General features: G+C 32.0%; 4 protein-coding genes across 5 annotated transcripts; 1 reads left to right on the forward strand and 3 right to left on the reverse strand.

Moving 5' to 3' along the window:
- The first annotated feature begins 1,166 nt into the window (after window positions 1-1,166).
- LOC145009662 (Pentatricopeptide repeat (PPR) superfamily protein) lies at window positions 1,167-2,871 on the forward strand. The gene is made up of 2 exons (XM_078968309.1): window positions 1,167-2,771; window positions 2,848-2,871. The coding sequence occupies exons 1-2, from the start codon at window positions 1,167-1,169 to the stop codon at window positions 2,869-2,871; spliced, it is 1,629 nt and encodes a 542-aa protein (XP_078824435.1).
- LOC145011755 (Tetratricopeptide repeat (TPR)-like superfamily protein) lies at window positions 1,879-5,323 on the reverse strand. The gene has a single exon (XM_078970488.1). It carries the CDS (start codon window positions 5,178-5,180, stop codon window positions 2,931-2,933), a length of 2,250 nt encoding a protein of 749 aa, XP_078826614.1. The 5' UTR covers window positions 5,181-5,323; the 3' UTR covers window positions 1,879-2,930.
- Window positions 5,324-6,265: 942 nt separating this feature from the next.
- Window positions 6,266-9,108, reverse strand: LOC145011915 (uvrB/uvrC motif-containing protein). Of its 2 annotated transcripts, none has more exons than XM_078970661.1 (9): window positions 8,892-9,108; window positions 7,996-8,404; window positions 7,833-7,892; window positions 7,527-7,621; window positions 7,235-7,407; window positions 7,018-7,130; window positions 6,850-6,895; window positions 6,712-6,752; window positions 6,266-6,557 (listed from the first exon to the last, which is right to left on the reverse strand). In XM_078970661.1, the coding sequence occupies exons 2-9, from the start codon at window positions 8,314-8,316 to the stop codon at window positions 6,402-6,404; spliced, it is 1,005 nt and encodes a 334-aa protein (XP_078826787.1). In that variant the 5' UTR covers window positions 8,317-8,404; window positions 8,892-9,108; the 3' UTR covers window positions 6,266-6,401. The 2 variants fall into 2 exon arrangements, with proteins under 2 accessions (XP_078826787.1, XP_078826788.1); XM_078970662.1 differs by lacking the exon at window positions 8,892-9,108 and adding an exon at window positions 8,664-8,839.
- Window positions 9,109-11,240: 2,132 nt separating this feature from the next.
- LOC145011592 (uncharacterized) lies at window positions 11,241-15,179 on the reverse strand. Its single transcript, XM_078970330.1, has 15 exons — window positions 15,058-15,179; window positions 14,265-14,667; window positions 14,112-14,189; window positions 13,966-14,021; window positions 13,779-13,898; window positions 13,609-13,679; window positions 13,421-13,514; window positions 13,127-13,339; window positions 12,762-13,013; window positions 12,586-12,694; window positions 12,431-12,498; window positions 12,248-12,317; window positions 12,033-12,107; window positions 11,719-11,810; window positions 11,241-11,588 (listed from the first exon to the last, which is right to left on the reverse strand). The coding sequence occupies exons 2-15, from the start codon at window positions 14,568-14,570 to the stop codon at window positions 11,513-11,515; spliced, it is 1,680 nt and encodes a 559-aa protein (XP_078826456.1). The 5' UTR covers window positions 14,571-14,667; window positions 15,058-15,179; the 3' UTR covers window positions 11,241-11,512.
- Between the last annotated feature and the right edge of the window lie 153 nt (window positions 15,180-15,332).

Here is a 15,332-nt window from a genome sequence, read left to right on the forward strand (position 1 = left end):
TTTTAGAAATCGATGGTCGTCAGTTTGGGTTCTGTTTTAGGGCAAAACCGATCCATGCTCAGCTCTAATCTTTATCTCGAGTTTTTAGTTGTCTACCGCTGTTCCGAAATTTAGAAAAATCGTAACTTCTTCATTATAACTCGGATTTAAGTGTTCTTTATATTTTGGAAACCTTGGCACGATATCTAACACTTTATGCATCCCGATTTAGGTTTTAGAACACTTCATTTTTGACACTGATTCCTTTGATTCTAAATAGTTCATTATATTTGACATTTTGAATGTTACATTGGTTTGAAAAATATCAGGTTGTCACATAAACTTAGTGTAACAGTATTATTTTATAATTAATGTCTTATTATATTCAATATTTATACGCAAAAAATTAGCTATATAATTTTATTCTGCATAACACATGGATATTCAACAAGTTATAATAAATGAATGATTGTTTTGATAAATAAGTGAGTAAAGTAAGTAATTTGTATGTTTGGTTCCTAACTTATTTTTTTAATTCGAAATGTCCTTATAATTTGTTTTTGTTGCGTATTTGGTCCAAGTCTTATTTAAAAAGACTATTTTTCTATTATTTTTTAATTTATTTAAATAAGGTAGAGGAATGTAAGGTGAAGTAAAGTGAGGTTGAAGTGGGATTGAGTGTATGTTTATTTAAATAAATTAAAAAATAAAAAGTAAAATAATCTTTTTAAATAAGATAGGACCAAGTACGCAATAAAAACAAACGGTAGAACTTTAAAAAAAAAAATAAGTTAGAGATTATTATACTTTACTCTAAATAAGTCGTCACAGTTAGTCCCGGCAACTCAAACAACGCATTCAAACGAACCACCATGAAAAAGTTGAAAAATGTACTTCAGATATGCTTCCATCGCTCCAAATTTCTCCACCCCAGGTTTCATTACACAACCCTAATTCCATCAGCAACCCATCAAGAACTTGATCCGACCACAAGTTACATTAACTCCGTCTCCTCGAACCCATTATTTCATCTCTTGAGTTCATGCAGAACTCTGTCCTCAGTCAAGGAACTGCACTCTTTGCTCATAGTAAATGGCCACTCAACCCAACTCAATTTGCAAACCAAGCTCGTTAGTTTATATTGTTCGCTTGGGGACACGAAAATCGCCCGCCTGGTGTTCGATCAAATGCCTAACCCAGATATGTTCTCATGTAAAGTAATGATCAGATGGTATTTCCTAAACGATCTACACCTTGAAACTATCATGTTCTACAGGTGTATGACGAAATGCCTCAAAGAACATGACAATGTTGTCTTTTCGATTGTAGTCAAGTCATGTACAAAGCTGCGAGATATTAATGAAGGAAAAAAAGTTCATTGTCATATTATGAAAGCAGGAAACCCCGATGGTTTTGTTTTGACTAGTCTTGTAGATATGTACGCCAAATGTGGTCAAATTAACTGTTCAAGAAGAGTTTTTGATGATATTATCGATAAAGATGTTGTTTCTTGGACTTCTATGATAGTTTCTTATGTGCAAAATGGTTGCCCTGAAGAAGCTTTCATGGTGTTCAATAGAATGAGAAGTGGATTAATAAAAGGCAATCAACATACATTCGGGAGCATCGTTTCAGCTTGTACAAAATTAAGAGCTTTGCATCAAGGAAAATGGGTTCATGGGTATGCTTTAAAGAATGCAATCAATCTCAGTTCACATATAGTAAGTTCTCTTGTAGACATGTATGCGAAATGTGGAGCAATTCTTGATGCTCGATCATTATTGAACGAGCATCAAGAAGCCATGACTGGCTGTCCAAGTGTGAATATTGTCACTTGGACAGCTATGATTGTTGGGTACACGCAAAACGGGTACCCGAATGAAGCAATTGCATTGTTTACAGACAAAAATTGGATCGATATTTTACCGAATTCGGTCACAATTTCAAGTGTGATATCCGCGTGTTCACAATTGGGTGATTTGAAATTAGGTAAAGTGATACATTCTTTAGGGGTTAAGTTAGGGTTAGAAGATGGTAATGTGAGAAATGCTCTTGTGGACATGTATGCAAAATGTGAGATGATTAAAGAAGCTCATTATTTATTCGATACTATTTCAAAAAAAGACTTGGTATCATGGAATTCGATTATAAACGGGTACGCTAAAATTGGTTGTACTTATGAGGTTACAAGATTATTTAATCAAATGAGATCCGAAGGTTTTCATCCGGATGAAATTACTATGGTGTCACTACTTTCTTGTTTTGATCTTCATCATGGTTCTTCTCTTCACGCTTACTCCATTAAAGGGTTCCTTTCATTTGACAATGTTTATATCGGGACATCACTTGTCAACTTCTATGCCAAATTCGGAAAACTAAAAACCGCACGCCACGTGTTCGATAAAATGCCCAAGAGAAATACAATTTCATGGAACGCGTTGATTAATGGGTATAGGACACAAGGGGATTGTAGTGGCTCCATGGAACTTTTTAATGACATGTTGAAGGAAAACTTGGATCCAACTGATGCAACATTTACATCGATTCTATCAGCTTGTAGTCACACTGGAATGATTGAAGGATTGAAGTTCTTCGAATTGATTACAAAAGAATTTGAATTTGTTCCAAAAATGAAGCACTATGGGTGTTTAGTGGACTTGTTGGCTCGTTATGGAAACCTTGAAGAAGCATTTAACTTCATCAAGAAAATGCCTGTTAAACCTGATGTCACCTTGTTGGGATCATTTCTCCATGGATGTAGTATGCACTCGAGGTTTGACCTTGGTGAAGCTGTGATGACGTGGATGTTTGACCAAAATCCAATTGATGCTTCATATTATATTCTCATATCAAATTTATACGCTTCAGATGGAAGATGGAATCAAGTTTTAAAGTTACGCGAATTGATGAACATGAAAAAGATAAAGAAATCGCCTGGATGCAGTGTAAATTTATCTGGTTTGAATCATGCTACACCCTTGAAGCTTTCTGAGACCCGTGGTTTTCATCTTTGACCTCACATCTTCAAATTGTTTCCAATCTTGCCCTTCGGCTGATATATTAGACAACAAAGTGTAGTAACCCGTGTCATCAATCTTCTCAAGATTTTCTTGAATTCTGTTCATTATGTCTAGTCTTCTATGAATCCGACACCCGTTTAGCAAAGAACCCCATACACCGGAATTGAGTGGAAAGGGAATGGAATTGATGATTCCGTATGCGTCATCAAGATAACCCGCTCGACTTAAAAGATCAATCAAACAAGAATAATGTTCCAAACTCGGTTCAACTCCAAAATCTTTCATGGATTCAAAATAAAACTTGCCCTTTTCGACATATCCCGCATGACTACAAGCAGAGAGAATGTTCATGAATGTGATTCCATTCGGTTTCATCTTTGACTTTATCATTTCATCAAAAACCAAGGTAGCTAAGTCAACGTATCCATGCATTCCATAAGCATCAATCATGGCACTCCATGACACGACACTTTTGTTTGACATCATGTCAAAAACACGTTGAGCCATGAAAAGATCACCACATTTTGCATACATATCAACTAAAGCTGTATCTATATATGTATCTATATATCTATCAACATTTGTAACGAGCTTATGATGAATCCATTTTCCCTTTTTGAGATGCCTCAAATCTGAACAGGTTTGAATCGCGTTCAAGAAAGTCACCTCATCCATTTCTAGACCTTCCAAGAACATATGGTCAAAAAGATTCATGGCCTCGATTAAGTTGCCATTATAAGAAAAACCCCACATCATAGAGTTCCATGTCACAACACTTTTATGATCCATGTTGTTGAATATGTTATATGCTATAGTCACAAAACCACATTTAGCATACATGTCAATGAGCGAATTGTGGACAAATTCATTCAAAATCCCGGTTTTAGTAGCATATCCATGAATCTGATTTCCATGATTAAAGTAACTTAAGTTACCACAAGCGGATACAACACTTGCTATAGTGAATTCATCTGGTGATATTTTGCATGACATCATTTGTTTAAAAAGATCTAATGCATGATCAAACATTCCATCACGAGTGTAACCTGATATAACCATATTCCATGAAACTAGATGCCTGTTTTTAGCTGTATCGAAAATCTTGTGGCAAGAAATCAACTTTCCACAATTGGCATACAAATCGATCAGTGATGATTCAAGAATGTTGTTATCAGGGTCGAGGTGTTTTCTAATAACAAAACCATGAATTGACTTACCTTGTTTTAGTGAACTTAGTCTAGCACAAGAAGAAAGAATGCCCATCATTGTGATTGCATTTGGTTCTGTTTTAGATTCTTGCATTTTGTTAAAAACCTCCAATGCTTCTTGAAAGTAACCATTGTGATTGTAGCATGTGATCATGGATGTCCATGATGAAGTACAATGATTGGAAACACGGTTGAAAAGAGTCTCAGCAGTATACAGTTCTCCACATTTTCCATACATTGCAATCAGAGAGTTGATCAGTGTGTTATTCTCGTTGCTTTTGATGTTTCTTGTTATTGTGTAGCTGTGAATTGATTTTGATTGTAGCCCTAAACCCAATTCACCACATGCTTCTGCTATACTAAGTAGAGTCACATAATCTGGTTCATGTCCATCTGTTACCATTTCGTGAAACAATTTCAACCCTTGAATTGCTTGACTGTTACGAACATGCATTGAAATGATGGAACTCCAGGAGACAATATCCCGTTCAGGCATTTCATCGAACACCTTCCGTGCGTGGCTCAAGTAGGATGCTTCTCCATACATGTTGAGCAATGAGGTTTGAACTACAGGATCTGATTCAAGTCCACTTTTGATTATCCTTCCATGAACAGTTTGGCCAACATCCAAATCACGAAAACCAGAACAGGCTCTTAAAACGGATGGGAATATGAAGCTACTGATGAGGGTTAGTTCGTGCAACATATTGTAGTATAAATTAACAGCTTCTGTGAATAATCCGTACCAAACATAGCGCTTGATCAAAACACCATACATGAAAGAATCTGGTCTAGGGAAGGTTTGAAATACGAGTTTTGCAGAATCGAGAGGACCCATTTGGGCGTATGATTCAATAAGTTTAGTTGAAGCGAGATGGCTTCTGTGTTGGCCTGTGACAAGGAGATGAGCATGGAGTTGAGTGAGTGTTCTTGTGGTGTAGCAAGATCTGAATAAGGGCATGTACTGTGACATTTTGGGTGTTCTTAAATCTGCGCAGAGAGACGCATGAATCTGGAATCAGATTTGTGGAATTTGGTTGATCTTTGGTACGTGAAAGATGATTCTGGAGGGCGAGTTCAACCAAAATCATCTGGCATTTATAGTCACTTTTACAAGGAAATCTATAAAGATTTACGTGTACCCATTTTCGTTTTAATTTTATATACCTTTTATTTTTACAAGGAAATCTATAAGGATGTATTTGATTGGATAAAACGTAATGTCTAAAAAATAAAATGGATATATGGAAGTGATCAAGCAAACTAATGAAGCATACGAAACCATTGTTATAAAATTAATTCAATTTTCATAACAAAAATTTATATTTATTAATCAATTATTTTAAATAAATTATTAAATGATGAGATATACCAAAATTTTAAAATTAGTTATAACTTTAAATTTAACATATAACTAAAAGAGTTAAAATTTAAAATCTATTAGTTAAAACTTTAACCTCATTAATTGTGATAGTGATTTGCCTGATATAAATCTTTGACACATGATATAACTTTAATGTAAAATTATATTAGAGTGACACATAACAAAAAAGATTATAACTATTCTTTTATTAGCATATGAACTATTACTATTATTATTATAGGAAAAAATTATCTAAATAAATTAATGTTTGTCGAAATAAATTGATGTTTATATGGATTTTTATATTATATATAAATACAATATGTAGTTGCAGCTCTAGTATGCATATTATTTAATTATAATTTAAGATTTCTAATCAGTTAATCGGAAGGACTAATTTTATTGCATTTTTATCTGTGATTTTTTTTCTTCAAATCCTTACATTTTATACATTTCACAAGTGGGCCCTGCGAAATTAGTGAGCTGTTTATGAAAAAAAAAAAAAAAAAAAACCTTAATTTTTTTATTGTCTAAATTTTAGAAAAAGCTAATGGGAATTAGCAAAATTTGTCTTTTTCTCTGATAAAAAAATTATATTTTCTAATTACTTATAAACACATTTAGATGGATGGATTGTTGATATTGAAGGTTGAACTTGTATCTTTTCTCTATCTTGCCAAATTCACAAATTCGAATTTGAAAAATCCAACATTCCACTTGTTAATCTTCAAGAACAAGAAGAAAAGAAAGCATCCTCGATCCAAGTACAAAAATATATACATTCTATCTATACGACTACAAGGCAATATCACATCAATGGATTACATCCAATCAAGCATCACCTCCAGCCCTCTCATCCTTTGGATCATATGGCACCTCGTGTCGTGGTCTATTGTACTTCTCACGCAGTTGCTTCACTGGAATAAAATCTCCAGCCGAATCCATACCATAAAATAAAAAGGAAGCATACGGATGATCAAACCTAGCCTGCATATAAACACCCACAAAACATAACAGGTCTGGTGTCAAGTCAATCCGACAAAAAATGCAACTTTTTTGTGCAATAGACGTAAATGCCCTTGTCATTCTCAAAATCCAAAATAGCCCTCGAAAGCTTTGTCCAGTCTAGTAAATTACTTACCTTATCTGGTTCTTCTGGAGCCAGTAAATTTTCCTCTGGAACTAAGAAGATGGAAGAAACAAAAGTAAATACTAATATTTTAAGGCTAAAATTGGAATTTGGAATTAGGTTATGAAATTGTAGGAGAAAAAAACTTACCATATGCTACCAATAGATTGGGGTCTTCATGTACATCAACCAAAATCTGCAAGAAAATGACCAAAGAAAAAATAAACCATACAATAGACTGATTATCATAGTTAAGAATTAAAGTAATCAACAAATTTTTTTATGAAAATTAGAAATTAAAGAGATTTTTGGTGAGACCTGATAATATGGCTGATCAGGACCACGAGTCAACTGGTCAACATTTGCAGTTTCCATCCATGATTTTGTTTCACAGCACACTGGATCCATCCCACAAACCACACCTCTGTATCCTTTTATCACCACAACCATAAAATAAACATCATCAACACCTTTTATATATTTCAAACTATATTTAATGTCTTAATAAGGAAAAGAAACTGAAAAAAAAATATACCAAATTTTTTGTGTCTGACTTTCTGGCCTAAACGAAATTCAAATTGAGCATTTTGAAAAGCTTGTGCTTTTATTGAAGCAGCCAATGAATCGGCCTCAAGTTTGGAAATTTGATCACGTAATTCAGCTGCCAATGAATAATTTTCATTCTGAATTGCTTTCTGCAGGTCTGCTCTGAAGGAGAAAATATATATATACATAAAAAATGAAAAAGAATATTATATTAATAAACATTATTTAAAAAGATATAGACGGATGAAGCTATAAAAATATAATATTATATAAAAACTCACCGGAAGCGCAACAAGCTTAATCCCTTGTCTTGAGCTTCACTTTTTATGGATAATCCCCTCTTTGTTTCTTGTTGCTTAATCACTTCAGCTTCAACCTTATAGAAAATGTTACAACAGTAAGTCAATACACCCCCTGGATATTGAATGAAGATTAACAAAAGCATAGGAATCATATTCCTTCAAGAATCAGGTTTCCAATGGAATGAACCATTCCATTCCCTTCATGATTCCAGCATACCAAACACTGTCATAAACTATGTGTGAATAAAACATTACAACCATAAGAGCTGAACTAGATTATCAAACCTCATTGAGTTTGTTTCTCAACTGTTTTGCAATATCATACTCTTCCAAATTCAATGCATACTACAAACAAGAGAAGTGTAGAACTTGATAAGCAAATTAGAGATATCTCTATATAATAGCAATAATAATAATAATAATACAAAGAATGAAGTATGTGAAAAACCTGTACTCTAGTTGCCAAATCCAACTGGTAAAAGAATATGAGTATATCCTCATTGGCACTATCACTGTGCTCTAAACTGGCATCTGAACCCTGTTCACCTCCACCTTTAAAAAACCAACCTGCTTCAACCCTTGTATTTCTTTGTCCAGATATATCTGCAGGGGTTGTGAAAGGGTAATTTTGTACACATTGGTGTGAAAGGAATCTTTTTTCAGTTCCAAAGAATATGTGGCTTGTTTTCAGTCTCAAGTGCCTCCTTGAAGCATTGGTAGATCCACACACACTACTGTTTGTGGATGCTGTAATGGTGGTTACTGACATTCTTTTGTATGAATTGAACACAGATGATGTTGACTTTTACTTTGTTTAAGACAGATATGCTTTCTTTTCTACTGTTATGTATATGAACCTGATGCCAATTTGAATCATGATACTATGATTAGTATATTGATCAAAATAGGTAGCAAAGCAAATTAACAGAGGATGCAGAAACTGAATACAAATGCAGCATTAGAGTACTAATATAGAGATAAATTGACATTCAAGGTCGTAGTTTTTAGTGATTATAAGAAAGGAGAATCAGTAATTCAGCATTAACTAAAACGATGGTTATATAAACAGTTTATGGTCATATTTTTTCGTTTGTAATGAACATTAAATTCACGAACTTATATGCTAATTTGATGATTTCCACAGCTTTAGGGTTCATCATTCAGTGATAACTCTTTTCCTTCATCAAAAGACATGCACGCTCAATGAACCTCGGAATCAGATAATAATCAATTTGAAACAAAACTAAAGGAAACTGCGTCCAGTATAAAAGTAGAAAAAGATCCAAAATATACTGAACTTTTGAACAACGATAATTAGATAGGTGAAGAAATGAGATTACTTACAAGAAAAATCGGAAATCAACGTGAATATCGAATACCGCAGGATTTAATTTCTTGAACCCTGATTTGTTGAGGTTTGATTTGTGCTTCTGTTTCAGCCTCAGAATTTGACTGGTGTATATGGTGTTAGTCTTTCCTGTGCCTCAGAACTCACTATCGACTGCCATAACTTTCAATTTGGAGAGCTGCTTTTCCTCATAACAATTAATGACCGCTACCTTTGGAGTAACTTTGACTTTTTGGACGTTACTTTTGCAAATTTACAGTTTTTTGATATCCATTTGCAGAGAAAAAAAATATGTTACTTAATGAATTTTTTTTCTTTATATGATATTCATGAATTTTTATTTTTTATGCAAAAATTATGTCATTTGATGTCGTTTTCATGAAAACTAAATACATTTACACAATTTTGTTTGAATCTAATTTTGTTTAAATTTGAAAAAGTTTTTATGTAAAAAGAATCAATTTCACAAAAAAAAATGTCAATATCTGTGGATAATATAAAAATTCATGAGATGATGGTGGGAGCACTGAAAAACACATTCGCAAAAGGAAGGAATTTCGAAATGCCATTTTGCAAAATAAGTGGTCCTTTGTGATAAAGGTTAAAAGTAAAGTTATTTTGTGATATAGCCCTCCTATTCTTTTATTTAACTATCTTTTAAGTAATATTAAGGGTTGTAATAAGGGAAAATAACTTATCAGTATAATTATTTTTGTTGTTTTGTTCATATTTAGATAATTTTTTTATTTTTGTACATATTTAACCATTTAACTTTTTATATGTGTTCACATATTATCATTGTCACCGGATATAGCAGGTGACAAGAATAATATATGAATAAATTAACAAGTTAAATGGTTAAATGTATAAAATTAAAATTTAAAAAAAAAATAATCTAAATGTGAACAAAACGAAAAGTTAATTACTCTGATAAGTCATTTTTTCCACTTTTAATAACGATTTTATTTTTCATATTTGTTTGTATTATTTTTTTCAAACTTTATTTTTAAAATATCCATAATTTCCTAAATATTAATTAAATATTGATAAATTTTAAACTTTACTTTTTAATTAATAAATATGTTTTTGTTTTGTGAAATATTTTATATTGCCTCTTATATATATATATATATATATATATATATATATATATATATATATATATATATATATATTTTTTTTTTTTTTTTTTTCTTTTGTTTTAAAGCACATACAATATCTTTAAAGTAAATAGTATCTAACAATAAAAGTAAATAAATTAAATATGTAACAATAAATATGAAGGGTCTTTAAAAAAAAAAAAAAAAAAAAAAAAAAACTATTTAGCAAATAAAAAAACAAAAAGAAAAATCTATATAATGTACATGTTTTAAAATTATTCCAACTTTTTAATTAGAAGTTTATAATCTTCCAATTTTTTTAATACAGTGTTTGAAACTAATATTTAATAAAAGAATTTTAAAATGTTTTAAAAAATATTAAATTGTCATACAAAATCTGTAAAACACTTTAAAAATGTTGTAAAAGAAAGTTTAGAAATAAATATACGAAAGTTATAAAAAATTTTGTATGAAAAAAAATAAAAATAAATAAATAAACACGTTAAAAACCTGTAAGAAAATTTTAAAACATTTATAAAATATTTGGTTTAAAAGCACTTGTAACAAACTTATATGAAAGTATAAAAAAAATTATAATCATGGTTTAAAACATAGTATTAGAAAAACCTATAGGAAAAAAATATCATAAAAATGTGTAAGAAATTATAAAAAAATCTTAAGAAATTTGTAAAAAAAATAAATAAAAAATAAAAAAATTGTTCACATTTAGACAACTTTCTTATTTGGTACACATTTGACCATTCAACTTGTTAAATGTATTTACATATTACCATCATCACATGCTATAACCTTATAATTATTATTAGTTGATCTATAACCTCAAAATTTTAAAATCACTTAAAATGTTACAAGTTTCTCTTGAAATGTGTATCACACAGGACACCATGTTCTTGCTTCGGTTCTACATTATTGCATCTAGCTTCATTTTCTCTAATGTCAACAAAGGTCAGATTATTCCAGATCTTTTTTTTTATTATTATTATACTCATGGCTTTCTCATTTATAGAAGTAAAATAATTAGTACACAAACATATTTGCATGTTTCTACCAATACAGGCAACATACTTTATCTTTTACCCATAAAAGCAACCAACTTACTTTATCTTTTACCCATAAAAGCAACCAACTTACTTTATTGATAAAAAATATTTACAAGCTGATTGCTATAATGGATAAAGTTTATGTAGCAATTTGCGCATAAAATCAAGTATAATATAGTCAAGGTAAAGAAAATCAACAACATTACTATTAAAATTTATTCAACATGATTATCAGTCGGTCCAAACAATAAACAAATATCACAAGAACAATCTAAAGTGTTGAAAACTTTACAGGAGGAAATAAAATACATCACAACTCGCATCTATAAATAGAAGGAAACTTGAATAAATAAAATGGAAACTTTACAGTTGTGTCACAGATTTGAGTCACATCCTTGTGAAACTGAAGAAGAGCCTTGGTGTACTTACTTTTTGCTCAAATTTGCATAAAAATGTCTAAGGTCGTTGATATACATATTTTGTTCTTGGATCCACAATAAGCCCTTTTCCTCCATTCACTTCCAAATCATGCCTACATCATATATCACATTTACTAAATGTAAGAGACATGACTTAATCTGGTAAGCTATTCTTTTTTCTTTTACTTGGTACAGATAGAAGGACTTAACAGAAAAAGTAAGGATTAAGGATGAAGACTCAACTGGAAGACAAAGTCAGGAATTGTTAGCTGTTCACGAGGAACATATCTGAAAAGCTGAAGAAGTCGATCAACATACACAGCCTTTTTCCACACCTGCAAAATCAATATAATTTTATATATTAATTAATTTCTCATCAACTTTCCCAAAATGAGAAAGTTACAAACTAAGGGTAGAGATTTTTGAAAATTAACATTGAGAATGACAATATTACAGCTATTTAGTGAACATTTTTATTATACATTTAAACTATCTATATATACTATAAAATGTTGTAATTTTTATAAAATGTGAGAAATTTCAGGATAATTACGTACCATGCCATCGACTAATAGTTGCAATGCAAGTATGGCAGCCTTCAGTCCAAAGGTCGGGTGGAGGATGTATATTGCCTGCATACGTGAGTCAAACAATTAATTACTCCATAATTTAATGAAAACAGCCTTTTTATACATTTTGCTATTTATAAAAAAGTCAAACATGTTATTTAAACTATAGTCAAAGTCAAACATCGAATTGTTCTTTGTCTTACATGAAGATTGCGCTGGCTTTTCCTACCAAGTATTTGCTGCAATTTCCTCATAAATCCCAAATCTGGCTGCCTGTTATGTTAATTCCACAAAATGATATTTACAAAGTAGAAAAAAAAATCCAACATACTCTATTTCTTACATATTTAGCTCAATATTACAGATAAAAAGTAATGACAACTTACACTTGTAGAGATGCAGCAGAGTGGAAGTAAACAATGCTATAAGGTTTTTGTATCAAGGGTTCAAACTCCTGAAAATATTAACAATTTCAGTATACTTTCACTCCAAAAATGTCAGAATAATTGTAATAAAACATGTGTCAAGAATTGTATTTTACCTTTACTACATAAAGAACAAATCTTTCAAGATCAAGACAACGGAGGAGAAAATGTGCTCCAACTACAACCATTACTGGTCTACCTTCACTATCTACCCCTCCCCTGTATCTGAAACATGAGTATACACTGTAAGCACCATATTATTTAGTCTAATTAAAACACAACAACTGCTTACAGAATCTTCATTTCTGCTATTTCAGAAAGATTAAGAGAATTGGCTTTAGCAAGATATCTAGAATGAAGCGAATATTCTTCAGCAGCAGAAAGTTTTGGGCCTCCAAGATCACCAAACCCTAACATTTTAGCAAAATTAAATCCATTTTGTGCTCGAGCAGTTCTTTCCCATTGTTCCTTACGCCTTTGATCAGGATCTTTAATTATAGACATAAAAGCAGGATCTAAATATGCTTCCAAATGCGAAGAGTTCCTGTCAAGATTCAAACAAAATGAAGTGGGACCCACGAAACCTAAAAAGATTAAAATGGCATTTTTTTTTTTTTTTTTTTGTAATTAATTAACTGAGATTTAAAGGTCACTAACCTTCTAGCCATTACAAGATCACTAACAGGAACATCTAGTGAGGCTCTTTGAGGTTTAGGGCTACTAGTTTTCTTGAGATTTGGTAATGGTTTTATTCTGATTTTTCTTTCATCTATTACTGTTTCACCATTTTCATCTCCAACATCAGCAGGAAGCTTTGAAATTGCAATCTCTTCTTCCTTTTTGTCACGGGGAAAGTAGAGTGGAAGTAGTCTGCATTTTTGTAAAGAAAATAAATGTCATATAGGAAAACAAAACAAAACAAAAAAAAAAAAAAAAAATCCATGAGTTTACCTTTTATATATTTCAGTATCATTTGTTGTTGTTAAACAAAAAACAACACCTGTAATTTTATCCTTTTGTTTCTCAAGTAATCGGCGAACAGTTCCTGATAGAAATAAGGGTCGTTAAGTTTCCAAAACACACAACAAGGAGGGTATTTTTGTCATTTTTGTAAGCAAGTAAAGAACTGGAATTGTTACTTATTGCCACATGGGCTGCTGGTTCTCGTGGATAATTCTTGGCTTCTGTGTATATACACCCCATAGCAATGCTACATTTAAAGATTCCAAGGGATAATAAGCTCAAGTCTATTACATAAAAATAAATATAATAAATGATTGTTAAATTTAGCCTATGGATTTGAAACAACCTTTGGAGTCCATTTTCAATGAGGAGTTCTAAACAAGCACGATAGCAGTGACTCAAAGCATTTTCTGCTGCAGTATGATATTTTACAGCATACTTAGGCCCAACTGTATGTATAACCCTCCTGCAATATAAAATGAAATCAGAACATATGAAAATAATAAAGCAAACAATTTTCACAAAAAACTCACCTTGCAGGAAGATCATATGCATTAGTAACTTTTGCCATCCCTGTTCTACAGCCACCCTGTGAAGCAAAAAGTCGCATCACATCTTCCAATTACCAAAATGCCCTTTTCAAATCACATTACAACTATAAATAGAAAAGCTGTGTTACCAATGTTGCACATTCTTCAGCTAGACCAGGCCCAGCTGCAGCATGCAAACCAGGGCTGCATTGTGATTCATCCAAATTCTGTAGAAAACTCAAAAGTTTGACCAATGAGGTGATAACAAACAAAAAATAAGAAACAAGTCAACAACTGCATACCTCATTTGTGGAATTGACAACAGCATCTACTTCAAGATTCCATGGGTTTCCTCTCCAAAGATAGATTTTTGAGTTAACTTCATGGTCAACAGGAAACCTTGAGACCTTTCCACTACTTTCAGCTCCAGAAGAAGAAGCCAAGGGATCAGGGAAGTTTGAATTTGGAAAATTGGGATCTTCAATTTCATAAGAATATCTAAAATCCCCATCACTCCATCTAGGAATTTGATCAAGAGTCACCACCACATCTCCGCTATCAGTAGGTTGTCCACCATGAGTCTGATCTGCCGCCATATGCCGGTACATTTGTTTTCTATAAAATCTCCACCAACCTCCTTTATCCTTCTCGACTCATACAAGTTCAAAAAACTGCCATTGACAAGTTTTTCAAGCCCCCAAAGACCTTCACAAAACCAGAAATTTAAACAAATTCTATCAATCTCAAAAACTTTACCCATCATATAATTTAGGGAAATTAGGGATTGGACGAATGTCGAATTATATCAGAATCAATCAATTTGATGCGAAATTGAAAAGGGAATAAAAAAATTCCATCAAAGACAGAATCCTCAATCGCTAGCTATTGCAAAACTAATCGAATGAAAGCTCTATGATTTCCGCAAATTAACTAAATACGATGGAGTTTTGCATCATATCATAATCATACAAAAACTGAAAAACATCAAACAAACAAGCAGAAATTCAGAAACTTTTGAGATTATAACAAGTGTATTGAACATATACGACGGATGTTCAGATGCAGGAACTGAAATTACGAAATCCATATACATACCTGCTAATCGGTGGAGAGATTTGGGGGTGTCTATCTAGAGAATAGAGATGGAGAGAGAGGATCACAATTATTGGTTAAACCTGGGTAGAGCTTGTGTCAAAATTACAAAAAGTTAATTTAAAAATAAAAATAAATACACCCGGAGCTTTCATTGTCTTTTTGTGTGGTTTCGACTGCGGCTTATGTATGTTGTAAGAATCACCCTCCATCTTTTTCTTTTTTTCCCTTTATGGTCCTTCTGTTAAATATTGAACAAATAAACCCTCAGGGATCAT

The sequence above is a fragment of the Lactuca saligna genome, chromosome 8 (assembly GCF_052625555.1).
Source record: "Lactuca saligna cultivar CGN05327 chromosome 8, ASM5262555v1, whole genome shotgun sequence".
Classification (NCBI taxonomy): Eukaryota; Viridiplantae; Streptophyta; class Magnoliopsida; order Asterales; family Asteraceae; genus Lactuca; species Lactuca saligna.